Genomic DNA, 23,218 nt, shown 5'->3' with positions numbered 1-23,218 from the left:
TATAAATTATGATAGCAGGAGCTCATAATCTAGAACCAGCATCATTCTCTCCACGCACTCATCTGCGTCAAGAAGTGCCCTTCTCAGGGATGGTTAAAACCTGACACCACTAGGAAGCCACACCTACTGGGACTACTTAAAAATTAGGATGCACTCCAAAGCTACATAAAACAGATACGCCATGGTGCTCGCTGCATCCTGTCCGCTTGAGGGTTGGCTGTTCTTCCTCGAAGATAACTACACCACATACCTTCTGATTCTCACAACAGCTGGCCTCCCTGCAACCACGCGGTGAGCCCCGTGCTATGGTGCAGAAGCCCTGGGATGGGAGTCCTGGGCTCCGGGATGGGCTCTGCAGTGTGACTTTGGGCACATCACTTACCCCTCCCTGGGTTTTAGTCTCCTTTTTCTTCAAAGGAGAGGGCCAATGACGACTGGGTGATTTCTAATGGCACTTCCTCCTCAAGGGCCCATCCTACAGCACCTGCTAGCACTCGGTGGTGAAACCTCACTCACCAGAAGTGTGATGGGCAAGGTGAGCAATTGCTCCAACATAGCTGGCTCCTGAGGGTGTCTCAGGGGAGCGGGAGACAGTCCAGTATAAGGGAAAGGGCTGGCTCTGGGACCACACACCCCTGGTTTATTCCTGATGCTCTTCTCTGGCCAGAGCCAACTGGGTACGGGGTAATGGTAGGCTGTTGAGGGAGGCTACCTAGGAAGGTTACTGAGGATTCAATATGAACGAGATGCTGCGAGTACAGCACAGTACCTGGCACACAGCAAGAGCTCAATCTAGGAGAGCTCTTCCTACCACACCCCTCTGGCTGCGCTTCCTATTCCTCTTTGCCATTCATGACTAGGTTCAGTAATAATAGCCCAGACCTGAGGCTCATCCTGGCTCCACCTCTTCTTACCTCCAAGCCAAGGGACTTTGGTTTTCCTCATCTATAAAAGAGGTACAAGACTTTTACTCAAGCATTGACATGAGCATTCAGTATTATTCACACAGGGTTTTCCTCCCTCAGTCCCATTAGCACTAACTCAGTCTTTGTCCAATTTACCCTACATTTTATAGAATTTATTTCCATGTCTGTGTGAGTCAACTGATCCTTAAAAGCCCCCCAAAAGGGAGTCAGGGCCAGAAAATGAGGCCAGGCCCCAGCGGCGCCCTACGTTACCCACTCCCAAGTCCTCTTGCCAGCCCTGGGAGGCCCCAAACCCACTGGCCTCGTTCATCATACAGTCCCAGTGCTTGACGTAGCTCTGGGCCTCTGGGAGGCCATCTCCCCATCCTGCACCTGGGGTCCGGAGTGTCTCCAAAGAAAAGTGCAGCAAGTCCCAGGGGACCACCCAGAGGCCGGGGTGAGTTGGCCTCTCCGAAGCACCTCACCTGCTGGAATTACACGGGAACGAGGGCTCACCATAGGGTTCGAGGCTATAAGGCTGAGAATGAATGTATGTACATATGTATAAACTACTACAGTTCGTTAGTCTAACCCTTCCGGAAAACATGGAACTTTGAACATGAGTTTAATAAAGGTCAACTTTTGGTCCAATGACATCACTGCTAAGCACTTGTTCTACGAAATCCACAAAAAGTATAACAGAATGTCCACTGTAGTAGTAAACTGGAAATAACCCAAACACCTAATGATCTGGTTAGTATGAAGCAAATCAGAACAGTTAATGGACTACTACACAACCTTTACAGATTTGTTTTTGAAGACCCAGTAGAAAGGGAGAGAGAAGTCATCATAAGAATGGTTAAATAAAAAAGGAACAAGTTTGTCTTATACAATCCTGAGGTTTTCAAACATATTTTCTTTTCTACAGTATGGATAATAACACAATGAAAGATATTCAGAATAAGGTCGGGTCCCAAGGTTGGCCTAACTTTTTAGTGATTGTTTCAGTGTTTTTTAAAAATCTTTATCTCTTTACATTTCCCCCCCTCAAAAGTGAAGTTTTAATAAAAAAAAGCACACCACTGAGTCTCACTTCGAGACCCAAAGTATCCAAACTTAGTACCGGTCACATTTCCTATAAGAAAAGCTGGTTGTCTGGAATGCATCTTAGAAAGATCAATGGCCTGTTGGACTCAAAGAAGCCATTCCAAAAAAATTGTATAAAAAGATTTATTGAAATTTATCAATGACAAACAGACATAAAACTCAAAGTTTGGCTCTTCTGAGGGGGAGGAGAGAAACCGGTGCAGATGTTCTTTTGTACAGATGAAACACGGGCTAGGGAACAACACGTCACTTCTAAAGCAATCCAGAAGAGGGACATGAAAGCAAACCTGTACATTCACTAGGAATTTGCAGTCATTTCAGATTTCCACTAGGTAAGAAAATACAATTTTGCGTTAGTTTTTCCGTGCTCGGGCGTATGAAAAAAAAACAAAAACAAAAACCCAGCCGACATGCAGCAATGTCTCCTGTTCTTAGGTTTGTAAAAATGGTCTAAGCACAGAAGTACATGTGGAAGAATTCTCCCGTCATTTTGTAAAACAAAGCGTTCTAATATCTTACAGAACAAGTTAGGACAGTTCTTAAAAAATCTTTTAAAGAGGTTGACGTTTAAGGGTTTGCTTCTTCTCTTTTAATTATAATCACCAAATCGATTTTACTCGTAACTCATAATCCTGCTGTTTTCAGCTCTCTGGCTCATAGCTCGTAAGAGTGACATCAGAGTCTTCTTCATAGAACGAAGCCCACCACCATCTGTGAAGAGGGAAAGGGAATGAGAGACGGGGACTGTCCCCCAACCAGTGCCAAAATACGCCTTTAGGTTGCTATTTAAAACCAGGGCGTTGGATGCCTCTAGCAGGCCCAAGAAATGCAGAAATCACGTGAACCAGAACAAGAGGTAAGATGTGGCTGGTGCTCAGCCCCTCCTGGGCTTTGAGAAACCAAACTGAGGCCAGCCATGGCCTTCCAACCAACTCAAGAGACTCAGGAAATACCAGGAAATGTAAGAGACCTCCAAACCATCCTCTGAGAGTAAGGAACAAATGCTCACTTGGTGTGTACTCAGCTATTGCAATTACAGGGACAAAAACAGACACAAAAAAAAAGTAGGGGAAAAAAATAAAGAGTGGCAGTAAAAATAGTATTTTATTCCACCCCCTCCCGCCCACCCTCTCCCCACAACCCCCAGTACACTTTTCCCCTCTCGTTCCCACAGCAACGTTACAATCAGAAAAAAATAAGTTTCGGGGGGCGGGATTTGGGGGGGGGGTACGGGTAAAAACAGTCAAATCACAATAGGAATTTTTCAAAATAGGTTATCCACTTAGTCATCATCTTCTCCCTCATCTTCAGGTTCTCGTTTTCGCTTCTGACCCCTTTCTTCTTCTGGAAGAATAAGGAAAAGGGATTTAGGTTAAACACTGGTCCTCCACCCACTGGAAAACAGGGGACCATACATCTAGGAAGCTCTGCTGTCCTGGCAAACTGAGGCAGGACATCTGCAAAACCAGGCAGGCACCTGCGGCCTCAGATGGGCATGTTATGCCCAATGCCAGGGCCTCAAGGCCTATACAATCTACTGTCAACTGAAGGGGCCAGCTGCTACCAGCCAAGAGTAAAAAGGCTGTCATACCACCAAGATCTTCTTCATCTTCCTCATCGTCTACTTCCCCGTCGTTATAACCTTCTTCATCCTCCTAGGAGAGAAGATGCACACCAGGCATTAGGGGTGCCCCCGGGCCACGACCCTGCTGCGGAGGCTGCTTTCCCTACACAGACCTCAGAAAAGACAGCCTCTCAAGAGTCCCCACCAGGACCTACTCTCTCAGGATGAATCTGAAGTAGACATTCTTTTGCATGAAGGATCTTTTTAAGATTCTGTAGAAAGTTTATACTCCCCAAGGAAATACTTCTATTACATGTAAGATGTGCAAACAATGTGGGGGGCGGGCTGTGGATTCTACCCCCAGGTTAAGAACTCCTGACCGGAAGTCCCTACAGCTCAGGCAGCTTTCTAATCTGCCGCTCTCTTAGGAGAACAAGTAGCTAGACCGCTTCTCTGTCATGTAAACTAGGCCATCCTTTCATCTGTCCTTAATCTAGTTTTGGCTTCATGGTTAAGACCCCAATTTCAGCAAACCCAGATTTTGTGGGCAAGTCCAACCTCACCCTACCCACCCTGTACCCTCTTGCAAACGTGGACCACTTGGAGGGGAAGATAATTTCAAGGACCCCTGAGGACATCATCCCAGCTCCTTAAGATCCAGCAAGATGTGACTTCATTCTCAACACAGAGCCCTTGCTTTATGCTTCTCATTTTAGATGCTAGTTAAATCTGTATGTGCAACACCACTCCTAAAGCATTAGGCAGCCTCTTGTTTAAAAAGAAATTGGTGATAGACTTCTTTTTTGTCAAGGGATATACCCTTTTATAATGTCACGAAAGAGTTTCTGAATCAGTATGTTTGCTGAGACTGTGTGTGTGTGTGTGTGTGAGAGAGAGAGAGAGGAGAGAGGGAAGAGAGAGAGAGAGAGAGAGAGAGAGAGGAGAGAGGGAAAGTGTAAGCTCTCCTTTAATGGAAGCTGGAAATCTGCAGATGGTCAATGAGATTATCGCCCCCAGCACCCCCCTCCGCCGCCCCCACCCCCCCACCCCGCCAAACCCTGCATGCTGCAGCTCCTGTGACAGGAAGAACAAGATGAAAAAAATCTATCAGACAAAACGACTTACTGCCCTGTCCTGGGGGGACCGTTTTCCTAAGGCGTTAGAGGTGAGCCTAGCAGCCTACACTTGGGAGAAGAGAAACCCCACTGCAAGCCAGGCAGGAACTATGCCTATCTCACCAGCTCTCCTCTTCACTTGGACCTGCCTGCCTCTCCCAAGCCTGGGTTGGGCTGGCTGGGAGATCCTGCCCAAGCAGGTCTGCGTGGAAGGCAGGTGTCTGTGCGCTCAATCGAGAGACAGAAAAGGGAGAGAAGCCAATGCCCTGTCCAGGCTGTTGTCACTTACATCTCTCCAGGTATAACTTTTGTAATCAGCAAGAGCTGATGTAGAATTCTGAACAAATCATGGGAAATGACTCTATGTAGAGACTCAGAACACCCAAACACAAAACCCCGCACTTCGAGCCAGCATATTGGAGACAGAAGGGTGTGAATGCCTAAAAGAGTAAGTGGTCAAACACCCTTTTTAGTCAGACACTGTCCTTAAGCATTTCACTTATAAATTATCCTCTTGACAATCCAGAGAGTTCATCTCTATTCACAATCCAGATGTTTATTTCAGAAATGAAGAAACAGCCTCAGAAAGGTCAAGGAATTTGTCGAGAGACACACAGCAAAATCTCTGTGCTGTATTACTACTCACAGACATGTCACAGACCTTTTTGAAAAAATAAACTAGGACCAAACCAATGTGTTAGGAAAACGGCACTGCTTCCACTGTGCACGCGAGACCCATGTCACTCTGATCTGAGATCCAGAAGTGTCTTCTACTGCACGTCAGTTCAAGTCAGTCTTTGATTTTCCCTAGTACACTGTAAGTGCTCAGCAAGTTAACACACGAATGCAAAGGGTAGCAATGGGACATGGATGCAGTAAAAACTGATATCCGCATAGGAACGAGGGCCAGCCTTAACCCAGCAGGCAAGAGCACCCCTTTACCTGCCTCCAGAATCTCCTCTTACCCCCTCCTAATCCAACCTCACAGTGCTCGCTGCAAGGCTGGCCTCTCCCAAACCAGCCCAATAAAAGGCCCTGAAACAGACCCATTTCCCCAACGAGGGCTCCCGGGCTGCCGAGGGCTGGTCACTGAGACATTCAGAGGGACTGACTCAGAAGCAGCAAGAGGGACTCAGGGAAATGGCACCCCCACAGCCTGGCCACTTACCTCTTCCTCTCCACTCACATCCTCTTCTTCACCTTCCTCTTCTTCTTCCTCATCCTCCTCATCTTCCACTGCCTGAGCATCCTCATCATACTCTTCCTCTGTACAGCACAAATGGGGAAAGAACAGAACTGGTGGTGAGCTGGCTCTTCCTTAGCACAGCCCAGCAGCAGTGGTGTGGTCCTCAGTGGGGGGCCCATAACCCTCACAACCCCACCCAGGCCCCAAACCTGGATGCCCTAAGGTGACTGAACACATCCTAAAGTGATCTGAAAGATAAACACCCTAAAATGGTCAGAGTGATAAGCTGTCCTCCCCAAGCTTCACAAAAACGAAAGATCTTTTATGGAGGTTGAAACCACAGAGAAATTGCCACATCAGAAAAACAAGTTGCAGGGCCCGGGAAAGCTGAGAAGTCAATTCATTTAGAAAGAGCATCTAGCCAAACTCCTTGCTTAAAAAGGTAGATGTCTGAGGCAGAGGAAGAGGTGACTTGTTCAAGGTCACACATCAAATTAGTCTGGGCCTAGAAACCTGGTCTTAGGACTCCTGTCCTGGGCCCTTTATGTTGTATCACTAAGGCAAACAAGGGGCCTGAACTCCTTTCAAATTACTCCCATTTAACAAGGAAAAACAAAATCTTGTGTCTGCGTTAATTGGGCAAGTGTCTCCATCCTCAACTTTACTTTGGCCATGAAGACCTGCAGAAAAGCCACACTGTGCTGGTGATGTGGGAAAGAAAGAGGAGGTGCCCTTTTATTTTCCTTCCTGCAACCATAGCTGCTCACCACACTGCTAGGGAGCCCAGCGTGCTACCTGCAGCCTCCACTTCCAGGGGTCTACTTCCAGAGTCCACACCCCCTAAGCCCTGAACTGTGGCCCTTGTGGGCTTCAGCCACCAGGGGGCCCCACAACCCCTCCAGCCCTCTTGACTGGACACCTACATGCAGAAAGGGGACCCTCAGACCATACCCCACCTTCCTCTACCTGCTCACCCCCTCCCTGGGACAGTGTGCAAGTCTAGGGTCACACTGGAGAGACGTTGTATAATGACCTTCCCAGTGGGATTTTGGAAAGGGGAAAAAAAAAAGAAAAAAAGAAAGTGAAGCTCAGCTATATGGTTTTTAAGGAATTACAGCACTACACAGAGTCTCAGGATGCTTCTCTGGGGTTCATGCAGTTTTAGGGGAGTAAACCAATTACACAGATTAGGGGACACCAGTAAACACTCCCCTCCACAGCTTTGGAAAGAGATTGATAGGCATCATCTTCAGCAGCCAGTGGGGGCCTCCCAACACCCAGGCCACCCCCTCTGCAAAGCAAGGAGAACCCCAGGCCTGGCCCAGCCTTCCCCTCCGCCACCCACCATCCTCATCCTCCTCGTCGTCGTCCAGGCCCTCTACATAGCCCTCGGCATCTGAGTCAGGGGCCTCCTTGTCGTCCCGGTCGTAGCCATCGAGATATGTAAGTTGTGGGAGGAGCTTGAACACGTTTTCTCGGTAGTCGTTCAGGTTGGTTACCTCACAATTGAAAAGGTCTAAGCTCTTGAGGTTTTCTAACTTCTTCTGCAAGCAGAAAAATAAAGTCAACAGTGAGTGATTTGTGGGAGGTCAGAGAGGAGAAGGGGATGGGGTGGGAGGGCAGAAAGGACCCCGGGAAACAGGTAGGGACGAAGTGAGACAGTGTGATGAGCAAGGCCACAGGTGGTAAAGTAGCTCTGATTTGGTCCTGGCTTAGCCACAATGTCCACCCAGGCATATCACCCCTGGCTGATTGGCCTCAGTTACTTCACCTGGAAAATGAAGGGCCAGACTTTAGCTTTAAGATCTCACTTGATGCCAATACTTTTACTCTGCAATTACAGCTTTTGCCTTCACAGCGACCAGTCTGAAATTAAGGTGGGGTTCCCCTGGTGCTGCCCCTGTGGCTAAGGGGCCAGAGGTGACATACACCAACAACCTAACTCCTGCTGCGAATACTAATTACAATCATAGGAGTCAACATTGCTTTGTAGATTAGCTCATTTTGTACTCAGAACCCCAATAAAATAAAATAGAAATAATTATTCATTCATTTTACAGATGAGGAAGTAGAGGGCAGAGAACTGGAGTTTAATCAGGCAGCCCAGCTTCAGACCTGCCTCTACTCTCTGCAGTACTGCCTATCAAAAGGACGAGAAAAACCAATGGAGGCTCCAGATTGTCCATGGTACTTGACACATTTGCTTTGTTAGAGCTTTACCTTAGAGGGTTCTAGCCTATATTATTCCTGTTTGGTGTCTGAGGAAGCTGAAGTCCAGACAGTAAAAGGGTCACACAGCCAGCAAGAAGCAGAGCTGCACCTGGACTTCCCACCTGACATGTCTTCAAGGCACAGGTACAAGAACACCCTGTCCCAGGCCAAGTCCCTGTTCCAATGGAGCCAGGTCTAACTGGTGACTAAAGCTACTGCCCTTCAGGGTCAATGCCAGGAACTAGGTTGCTCTCTCAAGGGGACATGATAGAGACCTGGTCATTCTCAGCAGTATCCAGGGCAGGAAGGGAATCTGGGCTGTGGTCTGGATGGAGGAGCCCAGCACCTCCAGCCAGCGCAGTTTCCCACCTTCTGAGGGTGAGCATAACACATCAGTCACACTGATAACTAGGGAAGAGAAGCTACGAAAACATGTGTGGTATGGGCAGGAGGAGCATGGGATGTGTGTGTGTGTGTGTCTGTCTGTCTATATCTGGTCTCTAACAGTGACCGATTCAGTGTTTTATATATTCAGTCTCTTAACTTCCCATGCACATATATAGACCTTCAGAGACTTTCTTTTGTAATGAAATTATGAAATTAAGACTTTCAGAGCCCTGGCTGGTGTGGCTGAGTGGACTGAGTGCCAGCCTGTGAACCAAAGTGTCGCTGGTTCAATTCCCAGTCAGGGCACATGCCTGGGTTGCAGGCCAGGTCCCTGGTAGGGGGAGTACGAGAGGCAACCACACATTGATGTTTCCTTCTCTTTCTCCCTCCCTTCTCCTCTCTTTACAAATAAATAAAATCTTAAAAAATACATATATAATATTTTTTTAAAAAAAGACTTCCAGGTATATCAAAATAGTTCTGATTTCCCCTAGAACATCAGTGAAAGACTTGAAAAGAAGTTCTGTGGGAAGCATATTCCAGTGGTTGATCCCATGCCACAGATGGGCAAAGTCTGAGCTTGAAAACGGAACGCCGGCTTCCTGTTCTGTCACCTGGCCCATCCATTAGACCCCCCTTGAGCATCCATGAAGGGCAAAGAGTGCTTTCTGGGCAAGATCCCTACAAACCCGAACTGAGGAATGCTCCCAACATCCACCCTGTACACTCAGAAAAGGGAACCATAGCCAACTTGGCAAAAAGATCCTCAGGGCCTTTCCCTGATTCTAAGATGTATGACTTATGAAGTGATTCTTAGGTGGATATTTGTAATAAGTGTGTTTGTTTCGTGTGGTAGTACTTCAGTCTTTTAAACAGATCTATTACTGAATCAGTAACAAGTCTTACAGGTGACCTCCTTAAAAATCAAGAGAATACATTCATTCAGATTCTGTTTGTGTAGAGATTGTTGTTCTGACCACAACTTCCCACTTCTGCCTAGTAAATCGTGAAGTGTGGGGTGTATTCGCCTCAAGAGGACAGCAGGGCATGGCCTCCACCAGGGTCTCAGAGCACACAGCTCTCTGTCAGCCCGGGGGGCCTGTGCCGGGGCCAGCACATCTCCCACCCTTCAGAGGCACCAGCCTCAGGCGAGTGGCCCAGGGGAAAACCGGCTGGCCACCTCCAGGGTCAGCCTAATTCCTGGATGCATGGATCCTCCCTCCCCAAAGAGGGACAAGGGGCCTGAAGAAATGACCGCTCCAGTTTCCAAAGCAGACACTGCACGAGGAAAAGCAGTAGGCCAGCAATTAGACCAGGGTCCTACCCCTCTTCACCTTGACTGTGTGACCTTGGCCAACCTACTTAGTTTCTCTGGGCCTCGGTTTCTCTACAGATGAAGGAGAAATAGTTGCTCCAACTCTCTCTCACAGTACACAGTAATAGTTAAATGAAGTAAAAAAAGTAAGTAGGAAAAAAAGGTTATAAAAACTCAAAAGTAGTATTCCCCGATATCAATCCCTCCCACCTCCCGCCCTGTGGAGAGAGGGGAGGACCCAAATGACTCACCAGTGGCTCTATTGTGCTGAGGTCTTTAATTTTGTTGCCACTTAAATTTAGATGCGTGAGGTTCGGACACTTTTCTGCCAATACTTCCAGGCCCCCTGAGATTCTGTTATCGCTTAGTTCAAGCTAAACAAGGCAGAGAAAGAAAAAGCAGAAACAGCTCTTAAAATGAGGGCTCCAGACTCAAAGCCTCCCGGTAGACCACAAGGAAGGGAAAATCTCAGGAAATCTTAGGTCTTGGAACCTTTGGGCGTGTCCCGCAGGCATCTGGTTTCACCTTCAATCACGCTCCCTAAACCCACTCCCTAAATCAGGGGATGACCCTTCCTCCTCCCCACCCCACCTCCCTGCTTGAGCGTGCGCCCTATATTCTATTTACCTTCTTAAGTTTGTTTAACTTTGGTAAATTTGCGACTGAGGTGAGGCCTACGTTGATTGTACTTAAGAACTCCAGTTCTTCAAATTCATCTGTGAGGCCTTCGATTTTGCCTTCATTAGACCGACAGTTGTCCAGGACAAGCTCTTTCACCTGGAAAGGGAAGGACTGTGTGAACGGAGGCAAGGAATTGGGCTGAGGCATGGGAAGGGTATCAGGCCTCCTCTGAGGACAGTCAGTCAAACCCAGGAAGCAGTCCATCGTACACGGAAAACAGCACTTCTGGAGCACTGCGCTGCACACAACCACCCTGGTCTTTCTGCCTGGGGGGTCAGGTTGAGGTTAGCAGAGCTGCAGAACCAGGGGCTTCTCCAGATAGGAGTGGCTGGGTTGCAGGACATAAACTCAATGAGCTCAGCCCCTATCACAACGTTGGCGGTCTCATTCCAACCCTACCTGAAATACTACAGCCTCCAGATTCTAGCTCTAATGTTGTAGGGGACCTCTGAGCCTCACCCCACGCCCATCAGGGCCTCAGACTGACCCTGCCCGAAGCCAGCTCCCACCTCCCATCCTCAGCCCCTGTGCCCCCTTCGCCTCCACGTCTGCGACCTTCTTTCTGCTGGTCTACCCCCTAGCTTGCTCTCATCCCGCTCTTGACACCAGTCAGAACCTACCTGCCTGGCCTGCAATTTGTCACCACCGTCAATGCTTGGCCTATTCCAGGGTAGGGAGAGCCAACCAGGGCTCCTCCAACTCTCTCTTCGCTAGACCAGTGCTGTCCCATACAATTTCCTGCGACGACAGAAACCTCTGCACTGTCCAAGAGGGGAGCCACAAGCCATGTATCCCCACTAAGCACCTACATTGTGGCTGGTGAGACCAAAGAACTGAACTTTAAATTTTATTTAGTTTTAATTAATGTAAGTGTGAAGAAACACATTCAAGCTACCACATCAAATGTCAAGGCTCTCGGCTTAGCCCTTCCAGGGTCCTGAGCAGATGCAGGAGAGAATGGAAATCCACAAAACAGGACGGACTCATTGTAAAATGCTGAGGTCAACAAAGTCCAAAAGTTGGTCTTTGGAGGCCCCTCTGTGGCTCTGTCCCCTGCCCGGCCATCTAGAGGCAGTTTCATCCTATTAGAGTTCTCAGGTTCTTCTCTTTTGGGCTCCAACTCCTTTATTTCTAATGAAAAAGAAAGAGCTGATAAAAAGCTACCCTCTCATTAGGGTTTTAAACGGTAGATTTGGCTGAAGGTCAGATGCCAGGCTTCTGTGCAGATGAACTCAGGAAGTATAATTGTGTCTCAGGCCTAAACTGACCCAGGGAGTCAACCAGGGAGGCCAGGCCCTGCAGGCAGATACCCAGAGTCACCCACTCCTGTCCCTGAGCAGTCTGGCAGGCGCCTTAAAGATGATCCCTCTTGGCCATACCTGGCGCTTGACACAGCACCCCCTGCCTGCTCCCCGCAGCCCCTGGGTAGTATGCACTGCTGTTGCCTGGATATGGGGTATGCTGATCCCCCGGACTGCTACCCGCAGGTCGCACAGTCCAAGTCCTCCTCAGCAGCAGTCCCACATTGTTTGAAGGGTCGTTCCTACCCCTCAGAGCCTTTTCTTCTCAGGGATAAGCGGACGGTCCTTCTAACCTGTCCCAGTCCAGGGCTGCCCCCGACCCTTCCCCGCAGCAGGCCTCCTTGCTTAGTTTTCTCCTGCAGGGCCCAGAATGACCGTCTTGCCATGGACCTCCAGGTGCCCCTCCCACCGGGGGCATCTCTGGGTTAAGTGCCAACTTGGGGGAACAGAACAAAACCCAAGCAGGCCTGCGGTGGCCCTCCTCTGTCAACCCTTGCCAGTGGGCAGACCAGGGGAGTGCAGGGCACATCTGGCACGCAGTGGCCCGCAGCCCAGCACAGGACAGTGGCAACTTGCAAGGAGGGGCAAAAGCCAGGCACGACATTAGTCTCCAACAGCTAGGAAGCTCTGGGCCTTGGCACTGGCACCAAGGCCAACCTTTCCTTGGGCTCTCCCTGTCCCCTCCCACTCTCTCAGTCCCCTGGAAAGGCCAGGTGTCCAGGTCAAGTCACCTCCTCAAGGTCAGTGGCAAGAATGCCTGGGAATAAATCCTGCCCTAGGGCAGGAAATCAGTGTAGAGTCAGGAAGCCAGGCCTCAGGGGAGCAGAGCAGGCAGAGGGAGGTCAACTGTACAGGGGCAGGGAGGGCCCTCCTTCAGCCTGCAGTGAACACTGGAGTCACAGGGCCCACTGTTTTTCTCTTAGTTACTGCTTCCTTGGAAGGCCCTGGGAGTTCTTTAAGCTCCATCAAAGAAAGACATATATGAGAAGGGATTCCAATAATCTGGATACCCTCAAAGATTTCAGACATGTGGTTTTTCTAACAGGGTCAAGGGTTCCTTCTCTTATGGCCATTAGTCAATGAGAAGGCCCCAGAGATGCGGGGAGGCGGTGCTGGAGAGCCAAGGGGATTCCTTCTGGAAGTCGACCTCTTTTCCGGAGCAGCACAATGCTGCTGGGAATCCTACAGACGAGGGTTCCAGTTCCAGCACCACACCCAAACAGGTGGCCGTTCCTCTCAGGACCAATATGCAAGTAACTACTACTACTGTCCTATTAATAATAATCTTGGGCTCTTTCCTGAGCCCTCAGCAGGTACACTCTACCGTGCTTCCCCCACAATGGCTCAGTCAATCCTCACAATGTCTCCATGGGGCATTCTGCCATTTTACAGCCACACCAGAACCGCCTACCTATCCTAAAGTGCCAGAAGCGGTCGTAGGAGGGTGTCTGCTGGACTGAGGTGGTCCGTGTTGGCTCCTGATGGTTTCTCTGACATTCCCAAAAGTAGGGAAGAGACTCTCCCAGACCCCCAAGTCAATTGGACAAGCTGCCCTGGCAGCCACCTGCTCCCCGGTAGCCCCACCAGCCGGACAGGGGCCTCTCCCAGCAGCCCCCGCCCTGGTTACACTTCCTCAGTAACCAAAGCACAAAACCCAACCCAGCCCTAGAGCAAATGAGGCTGAAGTCAGGGAGAACAGATCTGGAGATCTTCCCAAGAAGCAAGGGGCTGCTTCCAGTCACTGGGAAGGGAAGCCTATGGTGTCATCTGCGGGGCCTCTGGGATCCCCAGGGTTTCTGCATTTCCTCCCTGGCAGGGGTTTCAGCCCTGTCCGGGGTGAGATCAAAGAGGAGGGGCAAGGTCCAGGCTTAGGCCCCAGGTTGATATATCATCAAAAAGCCCAAACCGCACTGGGTGAAATTTACTGCTTTTTTGTGGGGTGAAGTGTCTGAAATGGACCGAACAGGAGAAAACAAAAACAGGAGCCCCAAAGCTGAAGTCATCCCGCCCACCCCTGCCTCCAATGTTAGAGGTCCCTAACGGGGACAGGCTCCTAACAGAGACAGGCGACTGTGCTTCAAACCCTACTCGCCCCAGTTTCCTTAAATCACTCTGAACTGTTGCAATTCCAACCTGCTTCCTCCCACCTCTGCTAGGTGACCATGCTCTAAAACCCTTCCTGTGAAGAAAGCATCCCTTTGACATTCAGGGAGTGTTCTACAAAAGAAAAGGAGAGAAGAGAAGAGAGGAGAAAAGGAAAGAAAAGAAATGTAATGCCCATTTTCCCCTGCCAAATCCTGGGTGTGAGCTAAGTGCAAAGTTAAAATTAACCTAAAAATTTGTACTTTGGGTTTAGACTCACTCCCAATTCCACTGGCCATTTAAAAATATCTGAATGTGGTTTCTCTCTCTCTCTCTCCCCCGCCCAACAGCTGGGATGATACTGCTTCTATCAGGAGTTCTTCAAACGCCCCAACAACAAACCGACACAAGATGCTATGCTTCAAGCCTCGTGCCAACACCCCAGAGGAGCCTGAACATCCCTACTGGCCCCAAAGAGATATGAGTGGGGCAGAGAAGAGTTCCCTAGAAGTCAGACTACCCGGCTCCAGTATTTCCTGAAAAACTTGTAGCAGCCTGATCAACACAAACACATCATTACTCTGAGGAACAACCCATTGGCTGTTTCTAAACTATGAAATCGTGTCTTTACAGGTAGTTCCAATTTGACCATTCCTCTGTGTACCCAACACTGCAGCCCTGGTCTCAGTCAAGTCAGTCACTCCAAGCCTGCTCTGCTTCCAAAAGGGGCCTCTGTGACAGTGGGCACATTGGTCTACTGGGAATAGGCCTCAACAGGAGGCCAAGGACCCGGCTGGCTGGCTGAGTGAACCCTGACTCTCTACCCAAGATCTTAGGTTCTGCCTCTACAGAAAGGGGATGGTATCTGTTCAACCTATAAAATGCAAACTCCAGCCTAGAAAACATTCCTGGCTTCCTGCTTCCTGGGGGAGGGGGACTTCAAGTTCCTGAACTGATCTAAGAGGCGTTCCACTCTCGACCTCCCCCCACTTCCTCCAATCTCACTGCCCCCGGGCCTCTCAATCCTTGCACTAGGGTCCCCTCCCCCGCAGGAGGCCTTCCCCGACCCAGCTGAGCATCCCAGGGCACCAAGGGCAGCTGCGGCATGAATCATTTAATCGTGTATTAAGCACCCGATCCTCCTAGAGGTCAGGAACTGTCCTCCATAATCAGCCTAGAGGGGAGTGGACACTAGAGCAACCACTGAACAAATGTCCTATGGTGCCAGGCTCAATAATAGGTATGGAACATAGAGAATGAGTCAAATCATCGTTATATTTACAGTGTAACTGGTCCAAGCAAGCTGAATGAACCCTGCCTTTTATAAACAGCAGCAGTGTTTTTCTATATGTCTTGTATCCCTGAGACAAGCATAAGCCCTTGGGAGGCAGGCCAACCATGCACGCTCCTCCTGACCCGACCCAGTGCTCTGCCCATAAGAAATCCCTTTCTCCAGAAAGGGCGCTCCTGGGACACTGTTCACCTGGGCAAATGCGGAGAGGACGTGAAGGTGACAGCGAGCAGGAGGTGTGGTGGCCAACCGGAGGAAGACAAGAAGGCTGGTAAACAACTCTAGTGCAGTGTGCCAGGCAGTAGGCCTGAGGCAGAAACTGCATTTTTTCAAATGCCTTCATCTCAGAGAAGATGGACATACTAAGGGACCCAAAAAGACCAAGAAAGGGGACTCACTGTATCAAAGCCAGGACTGGCTCTATCATTTGCAAGGTCCAGCACAAAATGAAAATGTGAGACCCCTTGCTCAAAAATTATTAAGAATTCTAAGACAGTGACAGTGCCTTCAACCCCAGAGCAGGGTCCTTCTAAGCACGGGGCCCTGTGTGACTGCGCAGGTACCGTGCCTGTGAAGTTGGCCCTGATTTACGAGGACAGCTTGGGCCTAAAACAGAGCCCTCTAAAGGCCAGAGCCAGAGAGAGAAGCTCGACTGAGACCCGCTCTTTACTTCCCAGCGCTTCCTGAGGCAAGGGGGACAGGTGGACAGAAGGCAGGCCCTGGAGTCGAGGCAAACCTGGCTCAAATCCATTCTCCACTTACTAGCTCATCTCACCTCTCCTGGGCTTCCTCCAGTGACAAGAGTGCCTATCACTGCGGGTTGGATGAAATGACATAATGTAGTTAGAGCATCCCCAACTTTGGAAAAAGCCATTTCTTTCCCCTTGATCCAGAGTCATCTTCACTGCTGTGTCCCCTGTCGAAGTACAAAAAGGGGAACAAAGGCAGGCCCGGAGATCGATCACAGTCACCTCGGCTGCTTGTTTGCAAGGCATCCTCACGAAATATAGCAAGGCCTTTTAATATTTTGGAGAATTAAGATGGTGTGCCCAGAACACACCCCTCTTGATTTTACATCCACACCTTGTTTTGATTCTTTTTTCCCACTAACCTCAACCCTTGATTTTCTTTTTTCACCAAGTAAGAATTCAATAAATATTTGTAGCTTTGGTTTCAACCTTGTCAGTCCCTGACCAACTTAGTTTTCAGGTTCCAGCCTTGCACAGAAAAGAAGACAAATCGAATTGACCCCGTGTTTTTTTGGTGCTCGTGGGTTTTAAATAGGTCAGCTTTTAAATGGGCCATCCCCTGTTGCAGATTTCTAGCTAGAAGGCCAGACTGTTTGAGACACCAAAGCAGAGGGGAAATGGGCTTCTTCCCAAAGGTGTTCGATTAGAGTAATAAATGCTTGCGATTTTGTCATTTTAACCATAAAATCTAGTTTTGCTTCAGTCACAGTGTGACGAAACCTGCGAAAATCAGTGGGGTTTTATGTGGAAAAGTCAGGCTCTGGGAGAAAAGTCAGACATTTCGAAAGCTACAAAGGCCTCTGGGATCATCTAAGTCAGTGGCTTTCTGACCACAACCCACAGTAAAAAGTGTGTTTATATCTTGACTCAGCATACACGTTTTTTTGTGCGTGTAGATATACGCAATGAAACAAAACTTGCCCTGTTAAAAATCACTCTTTTCTATTACGTTAAAAATTTTTTAAACATGGCCCATAGTTTGCAAAAGGCTGGTCTAATTTAGCTCTCTTTTTCCAGAGTAAGAAACAAGGTTCAGAGCTGGCCTAGAGCCCAGGAACCCTGGGCTAGGCGATTCTTCCGCCATACCATGAACACTGTACCACGGCTCTCATCAGAGACCGCTGTCCCCAGTGGAAGACCCTGGAGTCATCCATGTAGCTTTCAGCTTCTGCTAACAGGAGGCTACTCTGCAGCCATAATGATAGCTAAGACTCGGGTGTCCACACCTCTTAAAGATCTTTTAAAATCTTAAGGGGCAAGGACACACATTACTTCAAAACAAAACAAAACAAAACAAAACTCCAAGGGGAAAAAAAAAGCATCTTAGCGTCTGGATTTTATTTGTTGCCTACAATAGAGCTCTGGAGGCACGGGTGGGAGCACATGGCCACGGGAAGTCGGTGACGCCATCCTTATTATTTTAGAGAACCATGGAACGCAAGCGCGCTGCACCAGTGGTAATTAAGCTGTCGCTGGCCAGGCTAATAGGCTGCAAGCCGGCTGGGGGAGGGTTTGCATTAACATAAACCCTGTGACTGGCCTCCCCTGCCACCTGGAACCAGCTTCCTACCTCCTCTGATGGGTGTAGGGGGAGGACTTGGTGCCTGGCTCACGGAGACAGAGGAGCTGGTTCCACTGCAGACGCTTCCTCTAGACAGAAGAAAACTCAGGGCAGTAACCACCCCAGGACTGGCCCAGGTGAGTGTGGCACCTGTGCTTTGGGCCTGTCCAAAAGGTCTGTCCAGCTTGTGAACTTTAGCCTGGCGCCTTCCCTCATGTTACACCTTTGCTTTCCTCCCCTTAAACTTCAATCCTCCCGTCCACAGCCAATCTACTTCACTTCAACAAGGACTCGCCAGTTCCACATCCCGCAGGACGCATTCCCTGATTGCCCAGCCCTGCCCTAGCACTGCCTGATTTGAGAGCATGAGAAGGAAAGTATTCTTCGAGCAGGAGAAAATAAGCCCAGAAGGCTGTTTGGGAGTCAGGAAGTGGGGAGCAGTTTGGGGGGTGGGCGGGGGCTGGGGGAGAGATGAGGCTTTTGGAACTGGTGAATGACATGACCATCTAAATGGATGCCCCTTTCTACCTTCAGCACGTGCTGGGAGGTCTGAAGAAGCCGTAGTTGGAAGCACAGTCCAGTGAAGACAACACTGGTCCCAGCAGGTGGCATGTGAATGGTGACCAGAAGGAAAGGGGGACAGAAGCAGGGAGGCACGGTGCAAAGGATACTCTCCAGGTGGTCAGACCTGGGCTCTGGCACCCACTTTGCCACTACCTTGCCGTGTGCCCTGAGGGAAGTCAGGCCCACTCTCTGGGCTTCTGCCAGTCCTCTAACCCACACTACTGAACAACGGAGTCTGAGTACAGAGATGTGTTTCCTTCTGGTTCCAAAATTCTGTAGTGCGCACACTTTTAGTCCTACCCCTACCCAATCTCAGTCACTATTCCCCAAAAGGAGATGGGAAATTTCATGGGCTAAAGAAGCCCAGGATCTATCACTAAGGGATCCAGAAAGGAGATCCAGGACACTGGGCAATTAACCCAATAATTACCAAAATGCAAAAATCAATCATGTAGTCTCTTAAAACACGCTTGGAACACAAAAACAGCCCCCAGAGGCCTCAGGCGCTCCAAACGTGGAGCGCAGCCTCCTCCCGTGGGGTGTCGGCCGTCTCACAAGGCAGCAGGGAGCAGGCACCTCAGCTGGCGGGGTGCCATTCCCCGCTCAACAGCTTGTGGTTCATGAAAACTAAAACAAAATAAAACCCCCCACACCATCCACAATGACCTCATTAAAGAGTCACAGCACTGGCCCCATGCAACAGAAAGGCCATGAGGGGACTGAAGAGGAAGGCCTGACGAGTGGGGATGGGAGAAATCCTGGTCAGTCTTCCTAAAATGCTGCTTTGATCACGCTGCGTCATGTCTCATCACTCCCTGTCCCAAAGCCTTTAATGGCCACAGGGATCAAATGCAAATCCAGGAGGGTTTCTAGCCCGCCAACCATCAGTGTTCCTTGACCAACACCTGTGCCCCCTCCAATGGCAGTCTGTCCCCACCTCACCCCTCTGCCAGGCTCCCTGACCTGCAGCAAACACAGAGACACCACCTGGCATTTCTTCCTCATTTGACAGTTTACAAAGTGCTTCCCCAGGTATCATCTCATTTAGACCTGTCCACAGACAACTGGAATTCTACCCATCCTACATCCCGCCCACGGAAACCGTCCCTGTCCACCACGGCCCTGAGAGCTGCTGCTCGGCCACAGGACATCGGGCAGTCTTTACTCCTGCTGTCCCTCCTCCAAACGCAGCCTCGCTAAGGCCTGAGGTCCCCGTGTCCACCTGGCGCCCTGCCCACAGGGGCTAGCTTTCAGTAAACATAGGTCACTCAAGCTAGAGGAGGGGATGAGTGGGGGTGGGCACTTTTGGAAGCAAAGTGTCCCACTAATTCCACTTTTGGGCAAGTCAAAAAAAAATTTTTTTCTTAATGGCTTCCTGGGCCTCTGTCCCTGCTGACTGATACCATTGCTGTTGGCTCTTAAAATCAGATTCAAGGATTTAAGCGTGGCTGGGCTGGAACAGCTTGTGGGCAGCTGGGGCTATGTGCTGCAGAGATGCCTGAGTGCTTGGGTCAGCAGGGTCTGAAAAGAGGGCACAGCCCAGGGTCTCTAACATGGGTGTGGTGTGGACCTCACCAGCTACCCACTCCCTGCGGGCCCCTCAGTGGAAGAACAGCCTGCAAGTCAAGTTAATTCATTTCCTCAATTTTACTACTCAGGGATCCATGAGCCAGCAATCAAAAGCCTCTGTCCAGCCCAGCCTACCACGATAACACACCTAAGATACCACACCACTCAGACCCGGAGGCCGAGACACTTTCCACAGCCTTAGTGTGAGGTCCCTGCTGAATTTCCAACTGGCTTTTTAAAAATGCTTCAGAGAATTAAGAGACTCCATCCATCTTCTTAGCAACTGAACCAACCTAGTGATTCACCTGAGGTCAGAGTTAGTCCACTGTGGAATCAAACCTCGGGCCGGTCTCCATTCTCCGAACTTAGTGCTCACACCCCAAAGTTACAGGCCTCTCCATAGTGAACTTCTCGAAGCCAGAGGAAACAGAGGAGGAAAAAAAAAATAGCTGTTAGAAAAAGAGCCCCAATGCATGAACTCAGCTTTCCTCCCTCCCTCCCTGCCTCCACACTCACCCCAGCGGGGCTGCCGTGCAGAAGAGGCAGGAAAGGCTAAGTGGCCTCAGAGATGAAACCCTTGACCTCAGCCTCCTTCCCTGCCACCTCTACCCAAAATGACGGCAGCACTGGCAGTGACAGAAACAGAGCAAACATCACTGCACTGAAGCCCTAGTGTCCAACCACTAATCGCAAACCGCTGATTTGGGCAAAAATGGAAACCAATTACGCAGAAGAACCTAAGGCTAGGTAGGCACCGACAGTTCCTTCTATCCAAGGCCACTAAACAATTCAGCCAACGGTCACACGTAAGAAGCAATTTAACCTCAGTTCTTTTTCTCTTAGAGACGTTCTCTATGTGCGTCTTGCCTAAGTCCATAAACTAAATGCTTAATGGTAAAAGTATTGGGGATGGAAGTGTAAGAAATGTTAAACAGTGAATGTTAGTTCCGTATGTCTAGTAACCAGAAGGGGGGGAAGTAGAAAGCAACGGAATAAGAGAGAGCAAGGAAGGAATGGGGAAGTGAGGGGCTGCTGGAAGGAGAGAAGAATGATACATGGAGGGGTGGGAGAGAGGGAGAGACAGACAGACCTAGAAGAAGACACAGGCAGTCAAGGAGAAGGTTCCCAGATCTACAAGTGCTTTAATCTCTAAATGCTAAAGACCAAAAATGTCACAATCTTCACAATTTTTCAAGAGTCAGGGACGGGCTATACAACTGGAGACAATTTTAAGAAAAATCTAATGATATTAGTCTTCACCAGAAGGAGGTCCCTGCCAAGGCAGCCAACACAGACAAGGCCATCCTGGGCTGTGTTGACAGAAATAAGGGGGATGGACCAACGTTCCTTGGTCAGGGTCCCAAAACACTTTGCGCCAATAGAACCAAACCTCAAATTCTGAACCTTCAAGCCGGACAAAATTGAGGAAGGCAACCAGAGCGGGAAGGCAGCTGAAAACTGACACTGGAAGGAACTAGAGATGCTGAGGCCAGAGGGTGGAGGAGACTCATGATAGCTGGCTTTCTCCACCTACTTTACTTGAAGGAGTGTCATATACAAACAGAAATACCTTTACTCTGTGTCCCTTGGTGGCTCAAGGGCTAAGATCAGTGTGCAAGAATTAGAAAGCAGCAGTTTTTGGCCCAAAATAAAAGAGGGTATTTAAATTATTAGGTTGTCCCACAAAAGAATGGCTGCTCTGAAGGGGGAGAGGGGAAGGGAAAAAAAAAGAAAAAATCAGTAAGCCTCCTGTCCCTGAAAAGCACAGGGATTGGAGGCTACTCAGTGACTGTCTGCAAAGAATTTTACATATAAACAGTGCTAAATGATTATTAAACGAATAATATTATATGATGAGGCACTGCAAGAGAGAAGCCTTGGGTCTTTCCTTCTCTTATAATGCTATGGTTTAATTCTTTCCTCTTTAAGATGTGTTATTTATTTAGGCCACAGGCTCCATCTACTCATTCAACAATATTTACAGTATCTGTTAGATGCTGGGCACCCATGCTAGGCATTCGAGATACAGCAGTAAACAAAACTAGGTGCCTGGCTTCATGGGCTTACCATCTAGTGGGAGAGCAAGATAATAAACCAATAAATGTATACAGCTGTACATAAAATACATATAAACGCTATCAAGGAAGAAGGGGAGGACAGCCAATAGCACCAAGGGACACTACTTTAGAAAGGGTGGCCAGGGAAGGCCTATTCAAAGCTGAGTTTTCAGTGGGGATTTGAAGCCAAGTGAAGACCAAGGGAGGAGCCATCTGGGCAGAGGGGATAGTCAGGGCAAAGACCCTGAGAGTGGGGAGTGCGCTTGGCCCTTCTGAGGAACAGTCAAGAGGGTAAGTGGCAACAGAGTTTGTGGAATAAAGGAAAGAAAGGAAGTGGTGGTGTGAGAATGGGGTGGGAAGAAGGCAGCTGTCAGTCACGCATTTGGAACATACTGCATATGACTGTGGGTAGGGCGGTGGTTTCACAGGCTGTGAAACTAGCATTGTTTGGACTGCAGCGAAAGGGGTAAGATCTGAGACCCAACCATAAGCTGGGATTTCCCTTGCCCTTCCTTAAAGGAAAAAAAAGAGAAGGAGCTTTATTCAGGATTGTGCTCCCCCAGTGTTTCCAGGGAGAAATGGGCCATACCCCTGGGAAATATCCTATGGCAGAATGTGCTGATTATAAGTGTTTGGGTGCATGTGAAATAGTCAGAAAATGTGGTTTGGTTCTGGGCTTTACCGCTTAGGAACTGTGGATTTGCATAAGACTTCACTGAGACTCAGTTTCCTTGTCTGTAAAATGGAGAGAACTACTAATCCCATGGGACCAGAGCAGGTAAACTGCTCTCCTAGAGGGGACAGGGGAGAAATTTTACAAGTTTCTCACCCAAGACTTGACACCCCAGAAAGCAGAGACGAGCTGTTATGCAGCTCTGACTTCCCACACTGCCTTGCATGTAGCTTTCAATAAATGTTTGCTGAACTGAAAAGCATTAAAAATAATCTGGTAAAACATTCTGCCATTTTTTTCTTCCATTTTTTCTTCCTATGAAACTGCAGTTTGCAAGAACGCCCCAGAACAGTCTCTCTTCACTATAATCCTTCGCTTTGGAGGAAGAACCAACTGAGTCACATCAGGGCAGGGTTCTTGGAGGATAAACTCCCAGGAATGGGGACAGGAACAAGGCCTGACACCTCTGCAGAAGGCTTTTTCCCTGCACCGCCCCAGCCTTCCTCAAACAGCCTGAGCTGATCCAGGTCCCAGCCATCAATGGAAGGGACTATATGCCATCCTAGGACAGGGTCACAGTCTCCTGAAAAAGCCCATAAAAGCCAGAGATACACAATATACGCAACATACATGAAGCTCCACGTGAAGCCTTGATCTAATCCAATTGACTCAATGTAGGGATCTAATCCAATTGCCCAGATAAGTAGAAGAGCTGGTCCAAAGTCACATCTGTTATTTAGAAAAATCTATTTTAAAAAGTTAGCATTCGCATTCTCATGGTTTCAAAACCAAAAAGCATAAAATAAACAGTTAATTCTCCTTCCCATCCCATCCAGTTAACCATTTACCAGGGTTTGACTACAGATGTAAGAACAAATTCAGAATCTTATTTTTCTCCTT

General features: G+C 48.9%; 1 protein-coding gene across 2 annotated transcripts in view; it reads right to left on the bottom strand.

Annotated features, from left to right (window-relative positions):
* Positions 1–3,168: 3,168 nt before the first annotated feature.
* Positions 3,169–23,218, bottom strand: part of ANP32A (acidic nuclear phosphoprotein 32 family member A) — a 36,732-nt gene continuing 16,682 nt past the window's right edge. Inside the window, exons 2-7 of one of the 2 annotated variants that reach the window (XM_054565224.1) lie at positions 10,418–10,567; positions 10,042–10,164; positions 7,223–7,421; positions 5,860–5,957; positions 3,604–3,667; positions 3,169–3,356 (exon numbers count right to left, since the gene is read on the bottom strand). In XM_054565224.1, coding sequence (XP_054421199.1) covers positions 3,295–3,356; positions 3,604–3,667; positions 5,860–5,957; positions 7,223–7,421; positions 10,042–10,164; positions 10,418–10,567 — 696 coding nt within the window. In that variant the 3' untranslated portion in view covers positions 3,169–3,294. The remainder of the gene's footprint in view (positions 3,357–3,603; positions 3,668–5,859; positions 5,958–7,222; positions 7,422–10,041; positions 10,165–10,417; positions 10,568–23,218) is intronic. The other variant, XM_054565225.1, reaches the window with a different exon arrangement.

This window comes from Pteronotus mesoamericanus, unplaced genomic scaffold (assembly GCF_021234165.1).
Source record: "Pteronotus mesoamericanus isolate MK-2021 breed Mesoamerican mustached bat unplaced genomic scaffold, CSHL_Meso_final contig_164, whole genome shotgun sequence".
Classification (NCBI taxonomy): Eukaryota; Metazoa; Chordata; class Mammalia; order Chiroptera; family Mormoopidae; genus Pteronotus; species Pteronotus mesoamericanus.
This window is presented reverse-complemented; position numbering and strand designations above follow the sequence as displayed.